At 40.7% G+C, this 14,278-nt stretch overlaps 1 protein-coding gene across 3 annotated transcripts in view; it reads left to right on the top strand.

Annotated features, from left to right (window-relative positions):
- Positions 1 to 14,027, top strand: part of MAPK9 (mitogen-activated protein kinase 9) — a 36,297-nt gene extending 22,270 nt beyond the window's left edge. For 2 of the 3 annotated variants that reach the window (XM_060240378.1, XM_060240377.1), the window contains exons 9-11: positions 388 to 451; positions 1,365 to 1,436; positions 11,233 to 14,027. In XM_060240378.1, the coding sequence (XP_060096361.1) occupies positions 388 to 451; positions 1,365 to 1,436; positions 11,233 to 11,375 (279 nt within the window). In that variant the 3' untranslated portion in view covers positions 11,376 to 14,027. Of the gene's footprint in view, positions 1 to 387; positions 452 to 1,364; positions 1,437 to 11,227 lie in introns of all 3 variants that reach the window. The other variant, XM_060240379.1, reaches the window with a different exon arrangement.
- Positions 14,028 to 14,278: the final 251 nt, after the last annotated feature.

Genomic DNA, 14,278 nt, shown 5'->3' on the forward strand with positions numbered 1-14,278 from the left:
GACACTAAGGACTTTACAAGTAAGAACCAGCACCTTAGTGAGGGCTCCCAAAACAATTAGCTATCAATTCTTTTGAACAGTGGCACAAGTCAGCATAACCACTTGGAATTTTTCCTCTTGTATTGGGAAATTTATGCATACAGTATGTCACAGAAGTGAGTACACCCCCTCATATTTTGTAAATATTTAAGTATATCTTTTCACGATGATTCTATAAATATGGTAAAGAGGGAAAGCTGAAAAGGAAGAACAGGATCTTGCAGAGCTCCCCTTCACTTCATTCAAATTTGCCTAGTTTTTTCCATATTCTCCAACTCTTCTCTTTGTACAAAATCTTATTTTCATGTTGAATTGGAAAAATTTTATTGTAAACTTTGTTTTCTATAGCCACCACCTCAGATCTATGATGCACAGTTGGAAGAAAGAGAACATGCCATTGAAGAATGGAAAGGTAACCAACATTAATGATACACTTTTCATGTATGTGCATACCTATAACAAGGTTTTTTCCCCCACTCAAAGTTACTTACAATGTCAAGCAACAGTAAAACTATCAAATAGAACCAGTGTGGTATAATGGTTAGAGTGTTAAGATTAAGATCCAGGAGACTCAGTTTTGAATCCTAACTCTGCCATGGAAGGCCACAGGATGATCTTGGGCCATTTACATACTCTCAGCCTAACCTGCCTCACAAGGTAATTGTGAAGCTAAAATGGGGGAGAAGAGAATGATGTAGGCCACTTAGGGTCTACATCGGGTTAGACAGGCACAGTATAAATGAAGTGTGAGAAGGTGCTGACTTGGGATATGCACAGTGAAGCCCTTCTCCCATGACGGGCAGAGCTATCATTGAAAGTCCTTCTTGGCTTAGCTTTAGAAGTTTCTGAAAGTTCCCAGTAGTGTGACTGCAAAGGAGACCACTTGGAAGAATACCAATTAGAGGTAAACTAATGTTGCAATTTGGTCTTGCTCTTTTTTTTGTTAACATTGAAATGATAGTAGTGCCTGTAAAAACAATGTTACTTGATTATTCATTTATGTATAATAAAACCTCTTAGCCCTGACCTGGATAGTCCAGGCTAGCCCAATCTTGTCAGCCCAGTTTGTCAGCTCTCAGAACCTAAGCAGGGTTGGCCCTGAGGTCCTTGAAAGCCCCACGGTGTCACCATAAGTCAACTGTGACTTGATTTCAAAAAATAAATAGCTCTGTTAACCATTGTAGGCAGTTGTTCCAATGGCAGCATACATGGCAATTAAGTTAATTAAGGTACAGTCATATCTTGTCTTAATCTGTTTTAATTCAGGTTTAATATTGAAAGTGCTTTTATAATGTTCCTTTCTCTTTCCCTTTTTAAAAATAAAGAATTAATATATAAAGAAGTAATGGACTGGGAAGAAAGAAATAAGAATGGTTTGGTAAAAGAACAGCCTTCAGGTTAGTCATTGATGTAATAGTCTTTTTTCCCCTCAGCTGTTGCTTATGGTGTTAGATATTGTGATATCTCTCCAACTGTTGTTTCCATGCAGTTTTCTTGATATCTTTGTGCACATGTACAAACACAAAGTAAGTTACTGAAGTACATGGAAATCTTAATAATATTTAAGGAAAGAGGATGGGAGGAGTTAAAACCTATGGGCTGGGAGAGGCTTGTGCTAAAAACATAGTTTTGATTGGAGTTAGCATCATCCATGTGTACAAGCAAGTTTTAGGAGTAGGGATACTTAGTAGAAGAAAAAGATGTGATCATCTCTATGAATTTAGGTGTAGTTCCAATATTGGTGAACACATGCTGTTCTTCATTGCTTTGAGGAAGAAAACTTTGGAGAAAACCTTGTTGAATGAATGTATGTGGATAGGCATGCTCTCTGTTCTCTGGGATTGGTCTTCTGGGGAATGCTGTGGGCAACAGATAAATCTGCATGGTCGTCTACACATACATGGATGATGGACTTGAAAATTGAAGTTGCAGAGATGTTCTCCCTCTGAGGTTAGGACACCTTGTGGGGATTCCCAACCTATTAGCAGGGAGGCAGGACTAATTTTTCAGCTTCCTGTTTCCATTGGGAGTCACCCTCAACTCAGTTCTTTTCCTGCCTCTGTAGGGAGAGTATCAAGTTTAGGATTGTCCACTAGATTTATTCTCCTCAGCTAGGAATTCTGTTCAATTCTTAATCTTTTAATTCTTACTCAACTTTCCCTTCTTAACTTCTTCTTCCTTATTCTCCTCACTACTAAATCTTTGCTTATCTGGCTACTCCCTTTCCTTTGCCGGGAAAAGCCTTCAGGTGTCCCGACCGCCATTTTCTGCCCTGTACTTACCAACGTTGGGGTTTGAGCTCTTCGGGGGCTGGGTGGAATGAGGTGCTCTGAGGACGACAAATTCCTCTCCTCCGGAGAGTGTGAGCACTTGAGTGACCAGCCAGTTAGAGGAGCTGGCAAGACCCACGGGCGGCTTGTATGGATCTCCCCGTCATTGCCGCGTTTTAGTGGCGCCTCAGAAAAGCGCACCAAAATGGGCCGCAAAAAGAACGACGCAAGGAAGGCAGAATGCAAGCCATGGGCCGCGCAGACCATTCCCAGTCCAGCAGAGATGGTGAGACAAACGAACCGGCCGAGCCTAGCGTGACCATTACACATTACTCCTGAGTAGACCAACTAGAGACTACTCAAGGTACTACACATGAGGATTTGGTTCCGGTGCTGCTGCCTAGCAGTTTTTTCTCTGTGATTAGAAATCAAATGAAGGAGGAATTTAAGGGTCTTTGTAAGAAGTGCACCACAAAGAGGCGCAGATCCCACTCACATTCATCCTCATCTCCTCCCCCTAGAAGACCAAAAGGGAAGGGTAAGTGGCCGACCAAGGCAGCGCAAAAACAGGTTTCCTCCCCAAGCAGAGGAAGGGAGTCATCTCCTTCTAGAGGGGATGACCAATTGGATATATCCAGTGGCAAAGAGGAAGGAGAGTTCCTCTCAGATGAGGAAGAATTAAATATTGAGGTCCCAGAATCTGCTCAACGATTTTTTAAATCAGAGGACTATCAATATCTTCTTCTTAGAACCCTCACAGCCTTAGACTTTATGATCCTGATGTTGAGGAGGAGGAGACGGAAAAATCTAAGGTCAAACACAAAGAAGAGGATATGGAATTTTTTCCACAAAAGGCATCATATGCCAAGGCCTTTCCGTTTCCAAAGTTTTTTGAAAGACAGATGAGGGCAGAATGGAGGAAACCATTCACTAACAAACAGTATCCAGGATTTCTGAAAAAGCTCTATCGGTTATATTCATTTACTAATAACTTTTTGCAGATTCCTTTAGTTGATGCTCCAATAGCAGCGCTTCAAAGATACGGGCTGGTATCGGAAGACGGCCAGGGCACAATAAAAGATCATATTGACAAGAAGACAGAATTTGCTCCGAGAAGGGCACATGAAGCCTCTGCTATGGCTTTCAAGACATCAGCGATAGGGTCCATGGTGGCAAGAGTTTCAATAGTTTGGATGAGAAAAATTATTTCCAAAATCCCAGAGGAAGACCATCGCATGGTGGAAGGGACCAATCGGGTCTTAAAGGCTGTTTCCTTCCTGGCGGATTCCTCTCTAGACACTATGATCTTCGCTTCCAGAGCTACTGCCTCTTCAGCTGCGGCCAGACGTGCGGTCTGATTGAGAGCGTAGTTGGCGGACACACAATCAAAAAATATAGTGATGTCTTATCCGTTTCAACTATTTGGACAAGACTTAGATAAAATACTAGTGGATACTAAAGACAAGAAAAAGGTGATGCCCAAGTTTCTACGTCGTCAAGACAATAGACAGGGCTTTCAGTCTTCTTTTCGGACGCAACATATGTTACCCAGATTTAGACAAGACAACAGAAGAGGATCCTGGAACGCCAATAAACCCTTTCGTCGCAACACCAATAACAGGTTCAACAGGTTTGGTGGAAAACTGGCAGAAAAATCAGACAGAGACAACAAGCCAAATAGAGCATGACTACACCATATCAGTCAGTGCACGTCTTCGTCATTTCCAACACCAGTGGCAGCCGTCATCAATCGATGCCTGGTGCAAGGAGATAGTCACCGACAGCTACAAAATAGAATTCAGTCAAATTCCACGCAACCATTTTGTACGCTTACCAAGTCATACCAATCCAGTAAAAAGAGATCGCACACTACAAGCAATTCAGCATCTGTTAGAAATAAGGGCAATAGAACCTGTTCCACCGGAAGATCAGAAGAATGGAGTTTATTTGATATTCTTCACAGTGCCAAAGAGATCAGGTGACTGGAGAGCAGTATTAGACTTAAAATATCTAAATACATTCATCCTCGCAAAGAAATTTTGAATGGAAACAATTTGTTCAGTGACAGAAGCCCTACAACCGCGGGAATTGTTAACTTCAATATACCTCATGGAAGCATACCTTCACATCTCGATATTCGTGGGTCACAGAAGGTTTCTACGATTCTGCTACATCAACCATCACATGCAGTTCAGGGCATTGCCATTTGGCCTGTCATCGGCCACAAGAGTGTTCACCAAATTGCTGGTCAACTTAGTCGTCCTGCTGAGGGAACAGGGTGTTCGCATTCATCCGTACTTGGACGACAGCACCCACGTTGGAAAGAGCACACTCAGACACCAGCAGGACCATTCAGATTCTGCAGAGCCATGGTTTCAAGATAAACAGTAACAAGAGCTCCTTGGAACCAACGCATCGCCTGGAACATCTGGGAGTTATGATAGACACATTACAGAATCGACTATTCCTACCAATTCAGAAGGCACAAAAGACAAGAGAAGATACTGTGACAGTGATTCAGAGCAAGAACTCATCCCTAATGTCGTTGGCAGCACTACAAGGCTTAATGATAGCGACAATAGATGTAATTCAATGGGGCAGGTTCCATGCCAGGCCATTCCAGAATTTCTTAAGATCCTATCAATATCGTATTTCAAAAAAGATGGACTGTTCCCTGAAGGTCCCATTGAAACTGAAGATGGACCTGCGTTGGTGGACAAAGATTTCCAATCCGACTCAACGAAAGCAGTTTTGGATCAGCGAATGGATCCAAATTTATACAGATGCCAGTCTCTTAGGCTGGGATGCCCCTTGTCTCAATGTTCCAGTACAAGGCATCTGGACTTAGGAGAAGGCCAAACTTCTGATCTACGTCTTGGAGCTCAGAGCAATCAGACTAGCGTTATTACATTTTGCTGTGAGGATCACCAACTGCCATGTGTTAGTAAAAACCGACAATATATCTGCAAAAGCATACATAAACAGTCAAGGATGATCCAAATCTACTCTACTACTCAAGTAAGCAACTTACCTGATAACTTGGGCACAGTCCCACATAGCTTCAATCAGAGCAGAACATGTGAAGGGTTCCACCAATGTGCAGGCAGATTGGCTCAGTCATTAGCAAATACGTCAAGGGGAGTGGGCTTTAAAGGACAGTGTGTTTCAGATGATAACTGACCACTTTGGGCAACCGGAGGTGGATCTATTTGCATCCCCATACAACAACAAACTGAAGCATTTCTTCACTCATTTCTTTCATCCCAAAGCAGAGGCCACGGATGCATTAACAGTCAAGTGGCCACAGACTTTACTATTTGCATTTCCGCCAATTCCACTCTTATCAAGGAGAATCATGCTACTTCAAGCCGAGATAATAGTGGTAGCTCCTTACTGGCCAAGATGTTCATGGCTGGCGGATCTGCAAGAATTATCAACAGACCTTCCCCTAACCTTACCAGTATCAGAAGACATGCTAAATCAAGGGCTGATCATACATCCGCACCCAGAGTGGTTCCGCTTAACCGCGTGGCAATTGAAAGGTCTCAGTTGCTGAACCTGGGATATTCGGATAAGGTAGCGCAAACCATGTTAGCTTCTCAAAGACCTTCCATAATCCGTATATACAACGTAACTTGGAAAGCCTTCGTCCACTGGGGCAGAAGAAAACAGATCAACCCCTTGAAACCTAAAGTGAAGGAAATTCTACAGTTTCTCCAGGATGGCATGGACTCTGGGCTCAAGGCAGCCACACTTCATCATCAAGTGGCAGCGCTTGCCTCGATATTAAACCTAGGAGACAAGAATATGCTGACTAAACATCCTCACATCACTAGGTTCCTGAGAGGTGCCACTCTTTCCCTGCCACCTCAGTCACACAGGTTTCCTACTTGGAAACTAAACACAGTGCTCACAGCATTAACAAAGTCACCTTTTGAGCCCATAAGAGAGATTTCCCTAGCCTTCCTTAGAATGAAGGTGATATTTCTGGTGGCTGTAACTTCGGCTAGACGAGTATCTGAATTGGGAGCACTTTCGGTCCGCAAGGATTTATGTATCTTCCATAAGGACAAAGTAGTTCTCAGAACGGACCCCACTTTTAGACCAAAGGTGGATTCTAAGTTTCATAGGGCTCAAGAGATTTACTTACCTTCTTTTTGTCCATGCCCGTCACATCCCAAAGAGAAGTTGTTGCATAAGCTGGAGGTTAGGTGGGCTTTAAAATGCTTTATTGAGAGAACCGAGGACTGCCGCAAAACAGACTCTTTATTCGTAAATATATCTCCGCCACACACAGGCAAGAGAATGTCCAGTGCCGCTATTAGCAAATCATTGCATTTATGTATCACTGAGGCTTATAAAGCTCAAAAACTTCTGCCACCACAAGGCTTGACAGCTCATTCAGTAAGAAGCGCAGCAACAAATGCAGCCTTTTCTAACAGGGCATCTGTTGAGGAAATTTGCAAGGCGGCTACGTGGTCATCAATTTCAACATTTATCAGACATTACAATATTAATTCATATGATGCAGCGGATGCTGCATTTGGAAGAAAGGTGCTCCAGCATATTCTGGAGGACGCCGATGGTGGGATCTCTCCCGCTATCTAGGGACTTTGCTTTAGGTTATCCCACAAGGTGTCCTACGCCTCAAAGGGAGAACGACCATTGGATACTTACCGTGGGGGGTCCTTCTCCTCTGAGGATAGTCGGACACCTTGGCCCTTTCCCTTATATCTCACCATCGACGTACTCCAGATGTCTACAATAAGATATAACACAGTAAGAGAAAAATATTTTATATACGTTTTCAGGGAAGCGTAATTATTCTTGTTTTCCCTGTTTTTTCAGCTATGTTATCTATTGCTATCCTGTTTCACTGTTACTTTCTAGTTCTAATGGTTATACCAGTTATATTTCTTAGTTAGGAGGAAGGTTCCTACTGCTTGCAGGAGTTGCCGAACTGAGTTGATGGTGACTCCCAACGGAAACAGGAAGCTGAAAAATTAGTCCTGCCTCCCTGCTAATAGGTTGGGAATCACCCAGAAGGTGTCCTACTATCCTCAGAGGAGAAGGACCCCTCACGGTAAGTATCCAATGGTCGTTTTCATGGTACTAAAGCAACATGAATGGAACAGAATGGAAGTAGTTGATAAGTTTCTTCCCTTCATGGTCTCTGTATAGACTTACAAATGGACTTTCCTATGAACAGATCTACATGTAAAACCTTATAGAACTCCTAGTGTGAAACATTGTTCGCAGCTAATGTTTTCAGTGCCGGGTACCTCAGTCAAGGGATGAAGACAAAGTCTCATTTATTCATTTTTCTTTTTTGGCCATTGTGGAATAAGGATCTACTAGCGTCTTATTCTTTGGGGCTGGAGTGTTTTCATCAGTGTAATTTGCCTTGATTGGATTTTTTCATGGAATTATTATTACCGGCCCTTCAGGGAATGACTTTTTTCTTTTTACTGGATTGGAACACACCAACCAAAGTTAAAAATGAATAGCTGGGTAAGGTTGTTTAAACATACTGGCATGTCTTCTTTTTAATGTGCTTTGGGAGGGATGGAGCATTGGCACTTGAGCAGTTTGTCATAACTTCATTAAAAGGGCATGAGAAGACAGGAAATTGACCATCTCTCCAGCTTTCTGGCTTATCAGATAACAAATCCACTGAAAAGGTTGCATTTGTTTTAAGACAGCAGTACTCAGTCTGCAAAGAGCCCCGTGGCACAGAGTGGTAAAGCTGCAGTTCTGTAGTCCTAAGCTCTGCTCACGACCTGAGTTCGATCCCAGCGGAAGCTGGGTTCAGGTAGCTGGCTCCAGGTTGACTCAGCCTTCCTAGGTCAGTAAATTGAGTACCCAGCTTGCTGGGGGGGAAGTGCAGATGACTGGGAAAGGCAAAAAATCTGCCATGAAAATGTTGTGAAAGCAACATCATCCCAGAGTTGAAAACAACTGGTGCTTGCACAAGGGACTACCTTTTTTTTTTTTACTCAGTCTGCAGGTCATATTCACAAATACCATCAGACAAAAGAACCGCATTGATTTCTATTCCTAGCATGATGTCTACATCCCAGGAAAGCTCTCAGCTTACTTGTTCTTCCAGCAGTGGCTGTTTTAAGGTGACAGCCACATTCACAGCAAGCAAGAGTCATATCTACTGTCCTGAAACATGGGGAACAGTGTTCAGAAGAACCACATGTGGCATGTTAATCATCAAAATAGTGCAACCGGGATATCAGAAGGATACTGGGAAGGCCAGCCATGATGGAGCTAGAAAAAACCCTTAAGCTCCCCATGAAGGAGTTAGAAAAGACCCTTAATTGTGTCGTTGGGGTCAAAGATCAAGATACTTCATATTATAATATTCTCCGTTAGAAGAAGAGTTGGTTTTTGTATTCCATTTTTCTCTACCCTAAGGAGTCTCAAAGCAGCTTCCATTCTCCTTTCTTTCTTCTCCCCACAACAGTCATCTTGTGAGGTAGGTGAGGATGAGATAGTTCTGAGAGAACTGTGATTGGCCCAAGGTCACCCAGCAGGCTTCATGTGGAGGTGTGGGGAATCAAACCCAGTTCTCCAGATTACAGCCTGCTGCTCAACTACTACACCATGTTGAAAACTGGACAATGAAGATAGCTGACAGGAAAAAAACTGATTCCTCTGAAACATGGTGTAGGAGGAGAGTTTTACAGATACCATGGACTCCCAAAAAGACAAATCAGTGGGTTCTAGGATCAAATCAAGCCTGAATTCTCCCTAGAAGCTAAAATAATCAAATTGAGGCTGTCATACTTTGGGCACATTATGAGAAGGCATGACTCACTGGAAGAGATAATAATGGAAAAGTTGAAAGCAGCAGGAAAAGAGGAAGACTTGACACTAGATGGATTGACTCAGTAAAAGAAGCCACAATTCTCAGTTTCCAAGACTTGAACAAGGCAACAACAGGATGTTTTGGAGGTCATTAATTCATAGGTTCACCCTGAGTCAGAAGCAATTTGACGGCCCGTAGTACATCCACACACACATGCACACACATCGTTAACTTGTGTATCTTAATTTTTGCCACCAGGTAGAAAAAAAATAACACTTAAATGTAGAGAACAAATTCTGTATTGAACAAGTGTATTATCAAAAACACTTCCATGCAGCTAGAGTAGGTAGAACTGCCACCATATTTGAATATAAAGATAAACTTTATTTATTTATGATATTTATACTTCTCCCTACCATGCAAGCGGGCTCAGGGCGGATTACAGTATCATTAAACAGTTAAAACAAGAGCAGTAAAAGCAGTCATTAAAACAGTTAACCTTGTAGTCACAAACAGGAGACAGAACTAGTTCACAACTCCAGCTGGCAGGTGAATCAAATAATATCATGTCATGACTGGGCCATCCACTAAACACTTCAGCATATGTTGGATGTATCAGCGTGCTACAGGAAGGGAGGCCAATTTGATGTAATATGGATGTCCGCTGCCTTTGTTGAAGGCCTGACAGAACAGCTCTGTCTTACAAGCCTTGCGGAATGGTAACAAATCTGACAGGGCTTTAAACAGGAGCATATTCCATCAGACCAGGCCCAGGGCTAAGAAAACCCTGGCCCTAGTCAAGGCCAAATGGACATCCTTAGGGCTGGGGACAACCAGCAAATGTTGGTTCTGTGAGTGTAAAGCCCGTCAGGTCACATACGGAGAGAGATGGTCCCTCAGATATGTTGGTCCCAGGACATGCAGGGCTATAAAGGTCAATACTAGAACCTTGAAGCGAGTCCAGTAACACTGAAAACACTGAACTCTTTAGTAATGAATTACTATTAACCAAATTATAGCATAGGGCAAAGTTTGAGTCCAGTGACACCTTTAAGACCAACAAAGTTTAATTCTGGGTATAAGCTTTTTTGTGCGTTCACACTTCAGTACACTAAAGCTTATAACCAGAATTAAACTTCATTGGTTTAATACCAGGTATTGAAATATTAGGTAGCAAGTTAGCCTTTGTTTTTTCTATTAGATTGCAGAAACTGTGTTGCCTAGTGATAGTTTTTTTTTTAAGTATTTAATAAACCTTTATACATTTTACAAAAGTCTTGTTTCTTGTATGGACATAACCTTAAGGACCCATAGGTGTGAGCACTGTTCAGTTGCCCAAGGGGTAGGGCTCAGACTTGGGTTCTTGGGGACCCAGGTTTGGGTTCTTGACGCTGTCTTTTGTGTGTTATTTTAAAAAGTGATGCCTATTGAAGGTTTAAGTCCATTCTGTGGTAGCTCAAAGTTTGTCACCTTCGTTCCACAGGGATGCAATAGTGGTGGATGTTTGCAATGAAAGCTCATCTTGCCTGGTTTATAGAGGTTTGTGGTAGAAATGAAGGAGTGAGTTGCTGTCTTCACCCTTTTACTGAGCTGCTCTTGGCCAAAAAGTGAGGAGAAATATTTTTCATGCTTCAAGTCTGGAAGGTTCCTTGAGAAATTTGTGTATACAACAGATATTGTACTACTTGAACAGATAAGCATAAGTTCTGTCTGTTTTAACTTTAAGTTCAGACAGCTGTACTTTTAACATAATAAAAGGGAAGTCTGCTCATATGAAATACCATGTTTTTGACAATGTAAAATTTTATGAAGACGTCAAAAGAAAGGAAAACTGAAATGTACCTATTGTAAAATATATCTCTAAATCATTCATAACATACAGACTTCCCTTTCTGGCTTTATTCAAAGCGTAGGGCTTTTGCTTTCTGTGTGTACTGGAAAAAATCTTTCAGTATTACATTGTGTCTTCACAGTTATTCTCTTAATAAATAAAGAAATAAGCTGTTACATTGGAAGATGGACTTTATTATGGATCCTAAAAATGTCAGACATGTATTTAACCATGTCTTGCCTCAGATTTTCTTATGCTTGGTTTACTTAGCACAGATGCAGCAGTGAATAGCAACACCAGCCCTTCCCAATCATCATCTATCAACGACATTTCATCCATGTCAACAGAACAAACTTTGGCTTCAGATACAGACAGCAGTCTTGACGCCCTAACAGGAACACTTGAAGGATGCCGGTGATCAGTTTTGCAGATACAACTTTGGCAAAGAAACTTTTGCTTCTGTTGGTCCTGAGTTGCTTGTAAGTGTATGGAACCAAGTAGAAAAACTCCATGTTCTGCATGTTCCTTTAAAGTAATGCCTGTGATGTTACTCAGTTGCAATAAGACTGTCTGCTTAATATTATAGAATGAAAGCAACTTTGTATTTCAGAGGCAGCACAATATGCACATTACTGTAACCGATTTCAGTTATGACCTATATCAGGTGAGCAGTTAAATAACTCATGAACAAATGAGTTTGTGGATACTTTATCAGACTTCTGAAATATACACATAACTAATACAGATTCACAAAAAGAAAGCCATTGTAGGTGTTGTTGAATGTATATCTACTTTCTGAAATGTGTGGTAACAGACATTTGCCATATTGGTGTATCTTACTGGAATTCTCAGTACTGTAAAATGTAGAAGCAATTTTTTTTAAGCATAGCACTGTTTTCTTGAGGCCTTTTGCTCTTCATCTCTCAATTTTGTATGCTTTCCCATAGAAGAAGCAAGCTTGTGAATTCTTGCCTCAGCTTTACAGCTGAATGTGACTGTTTCTCTGAATGTGGATTTTAATGCTTTTATTTGGGGGGTAAGTGGAGTAAGCAGACATATGTCATGGAGGAATTTTTCTTAACTCTTGCATGCATCTATGAATTAAGTGTATGGTTTTTAAATTAAGATTGTTTGCCTTTTTATGAGCAATTCATTCTCATGTGTAGAAATCCTTGTCATTTGTTTGGTTCATGACCTACTGGGATGGCCCCTCTTTTTCCTACTGTGATGTTGCAGTGCAAAAGCTGGTCATTTATGAATGTCATGAAGAGGTTTTGGAGTTTGCCTGTCCCCTAGAGTAGACATACAAGTACTTGCTTCTGTTGTGTGTTAAAGGGACCATTACACAGTATATAAATACTCTTAAACAGACATCCAGAATAAACTGAAGGGTGCACTATTATTGCAAAAAGTGAGAGACACTATTTTAAATACTGTACCACATGAAAACCTACTTAAGTTTTTAAGGAAAATTCTTTAAACATAATTGTGTTGTATCTCCCTTCTCAGCAGTTCCAGATTCCAGGATAAAACACTCAGCTCTTTAGCCAGTTTATTGGGAAAGGTTGGAGAGGGGGAGACTTCCTCCTACTCAGAAAATGATAATCAGTTACATCTTGATCGTGAACAAAACCCTTCCAGCATTTACAAAAAAATTGTGTATTATATATGGGTTGCCAAATTAGGTATTGGAGGTGGTGTGGCAGGTGAATAAAATAGTGAAACAATCCTGCATTTTAACCAATTATTTCTGAATTATGAAAAATTGTGTGTATATGGAAAATGGGGAAGAATGTCTTTAAGTTAAAGGGGAGGTCTCTTCATTAAAAGGCTGGCATAACTATGTTATTCTCAACAACCAAAGACAGATTGCATATGCCACCTTTCTTCTCTAGCACCAGCACTTTATGAACTAACTAGTTCTTTGTGGTGTGACTTTCATAGGCAATAGTGACTTCAAAAATACCATTCAGATTGCTTCTAATATGCTGTTGCACCCTTTTTCTGTTTTTACCACTGCAGAGCTGACACAATTTCTTCACTAGAGTTTGCTATTGAATCTTGGAGCTATTTCACATATGCATGTAAATCCATTGGCATCATGTTGCTTGATGCGCCGCTGAACATGTGAATTGCCTCTCTTGAAAATATTGTGCTTTGTCATAGCTGTTTTGATATATGCAACCCATCATTTGTTGGCCTTCATTGAGCACTATGTTCATTTGTTCTTAGACTATTGTGATTGCAAAAAAATGGAGTGTCCTGTTCTCTTGACATATTTATGTAGACAGATCTTTAATTGTTGTAGAACTTGATTCCAAGTAATTGTGTTTAATGAAAGCAACAGTTGAATGTTTCGAAGAGCCCTTTTGAATTTATCAGCTGGGATACTCATAACCCCTAGTACATCCTAAAAATGCTTATGCACCCATATGGAGTTTTACGGATTTCTTATTGCAGCCCCTCAAATAATATCCAATGCTATGTCCCCTAACTTTTAGGAGTGTAAGAAGCTATGATAAACGGGAGAGCTGAAAAACATTTGTGAAAGTCTCCCTGTTTGTATCTCAGCCTTGTTTCCTTTTATTTGCATAGCAGCATCTTTAAGCACTATGTTTCAGAGTATTGTAAGTACACAATATAGGCTCAAGTCCCAAATCTAAATCTGGCAGTAGAAAAAGAGAAGGAAAAGAGAAAGGATATTGGAGACGAGTTAAATGAAAAAATCCACTGAGAGCATTTTGCCTGACAATTTGGCTCTAAAGTTTAATTCATAAAGTTGGCTGTGCTATATGATGAAATTTATCTGAATGAAGACAATACAAAGACTTCCAGTCCAATTATAGGAATTGTTATAATAATGTTTTCAGTGAAAACTAGAATATGCTGAATGAAACATACAACCTTCCACTCATTCATGTTTGACTTGTTTTTTCTGTTTCATGTTCTAGTGAAAAGTTTGTCATTTTGATTCTGCTTAAAGAAGCATGTGTACTGGCTATGAAACTGGGTTCTGAATGTGTTGAAGACAGTATAGAAATAAAAGTACCCCCTGCAGAAAAATGATAAATGTATGGCAATGTATGCTTTTTTGACATGACAGTGTATGCTTTTAAATTTTTTAGAAAAGCTATTAATTATTCATATTGTCTAATTACCACAATTAAAAGCAGAAAAAATAATAAGAAAGCAGGAACTGAAAATGCATGATTACACCAACTGGTTTCAGATGACAAAATTAATGAAGAAAGCCAAAAATTTGAATCTGTCTACCTAATTGGAATGTAGTTTTTGACTTTCTGTGCTGTGCTGCCCTGCTGT

The sequence above is a fragment of the Heteronotia binoei genome, chromosome 5, assembly GCF_032191835.1.
Source record: "Heteronotia binoei isolate CCM8104 ecotype False Entrance Well chromosome 5, APGP_CSIRO_Hbin_v1, whole genome shotgun sequence".
In the NCBI taxonomy this organism is placed as follows: domain Eukaryota; kingdom Metazoa; phylum Chordata; class Lepidosauria; order Squamata; family Gekkonidae; genus Heteronotia; species Heteronotia binoei.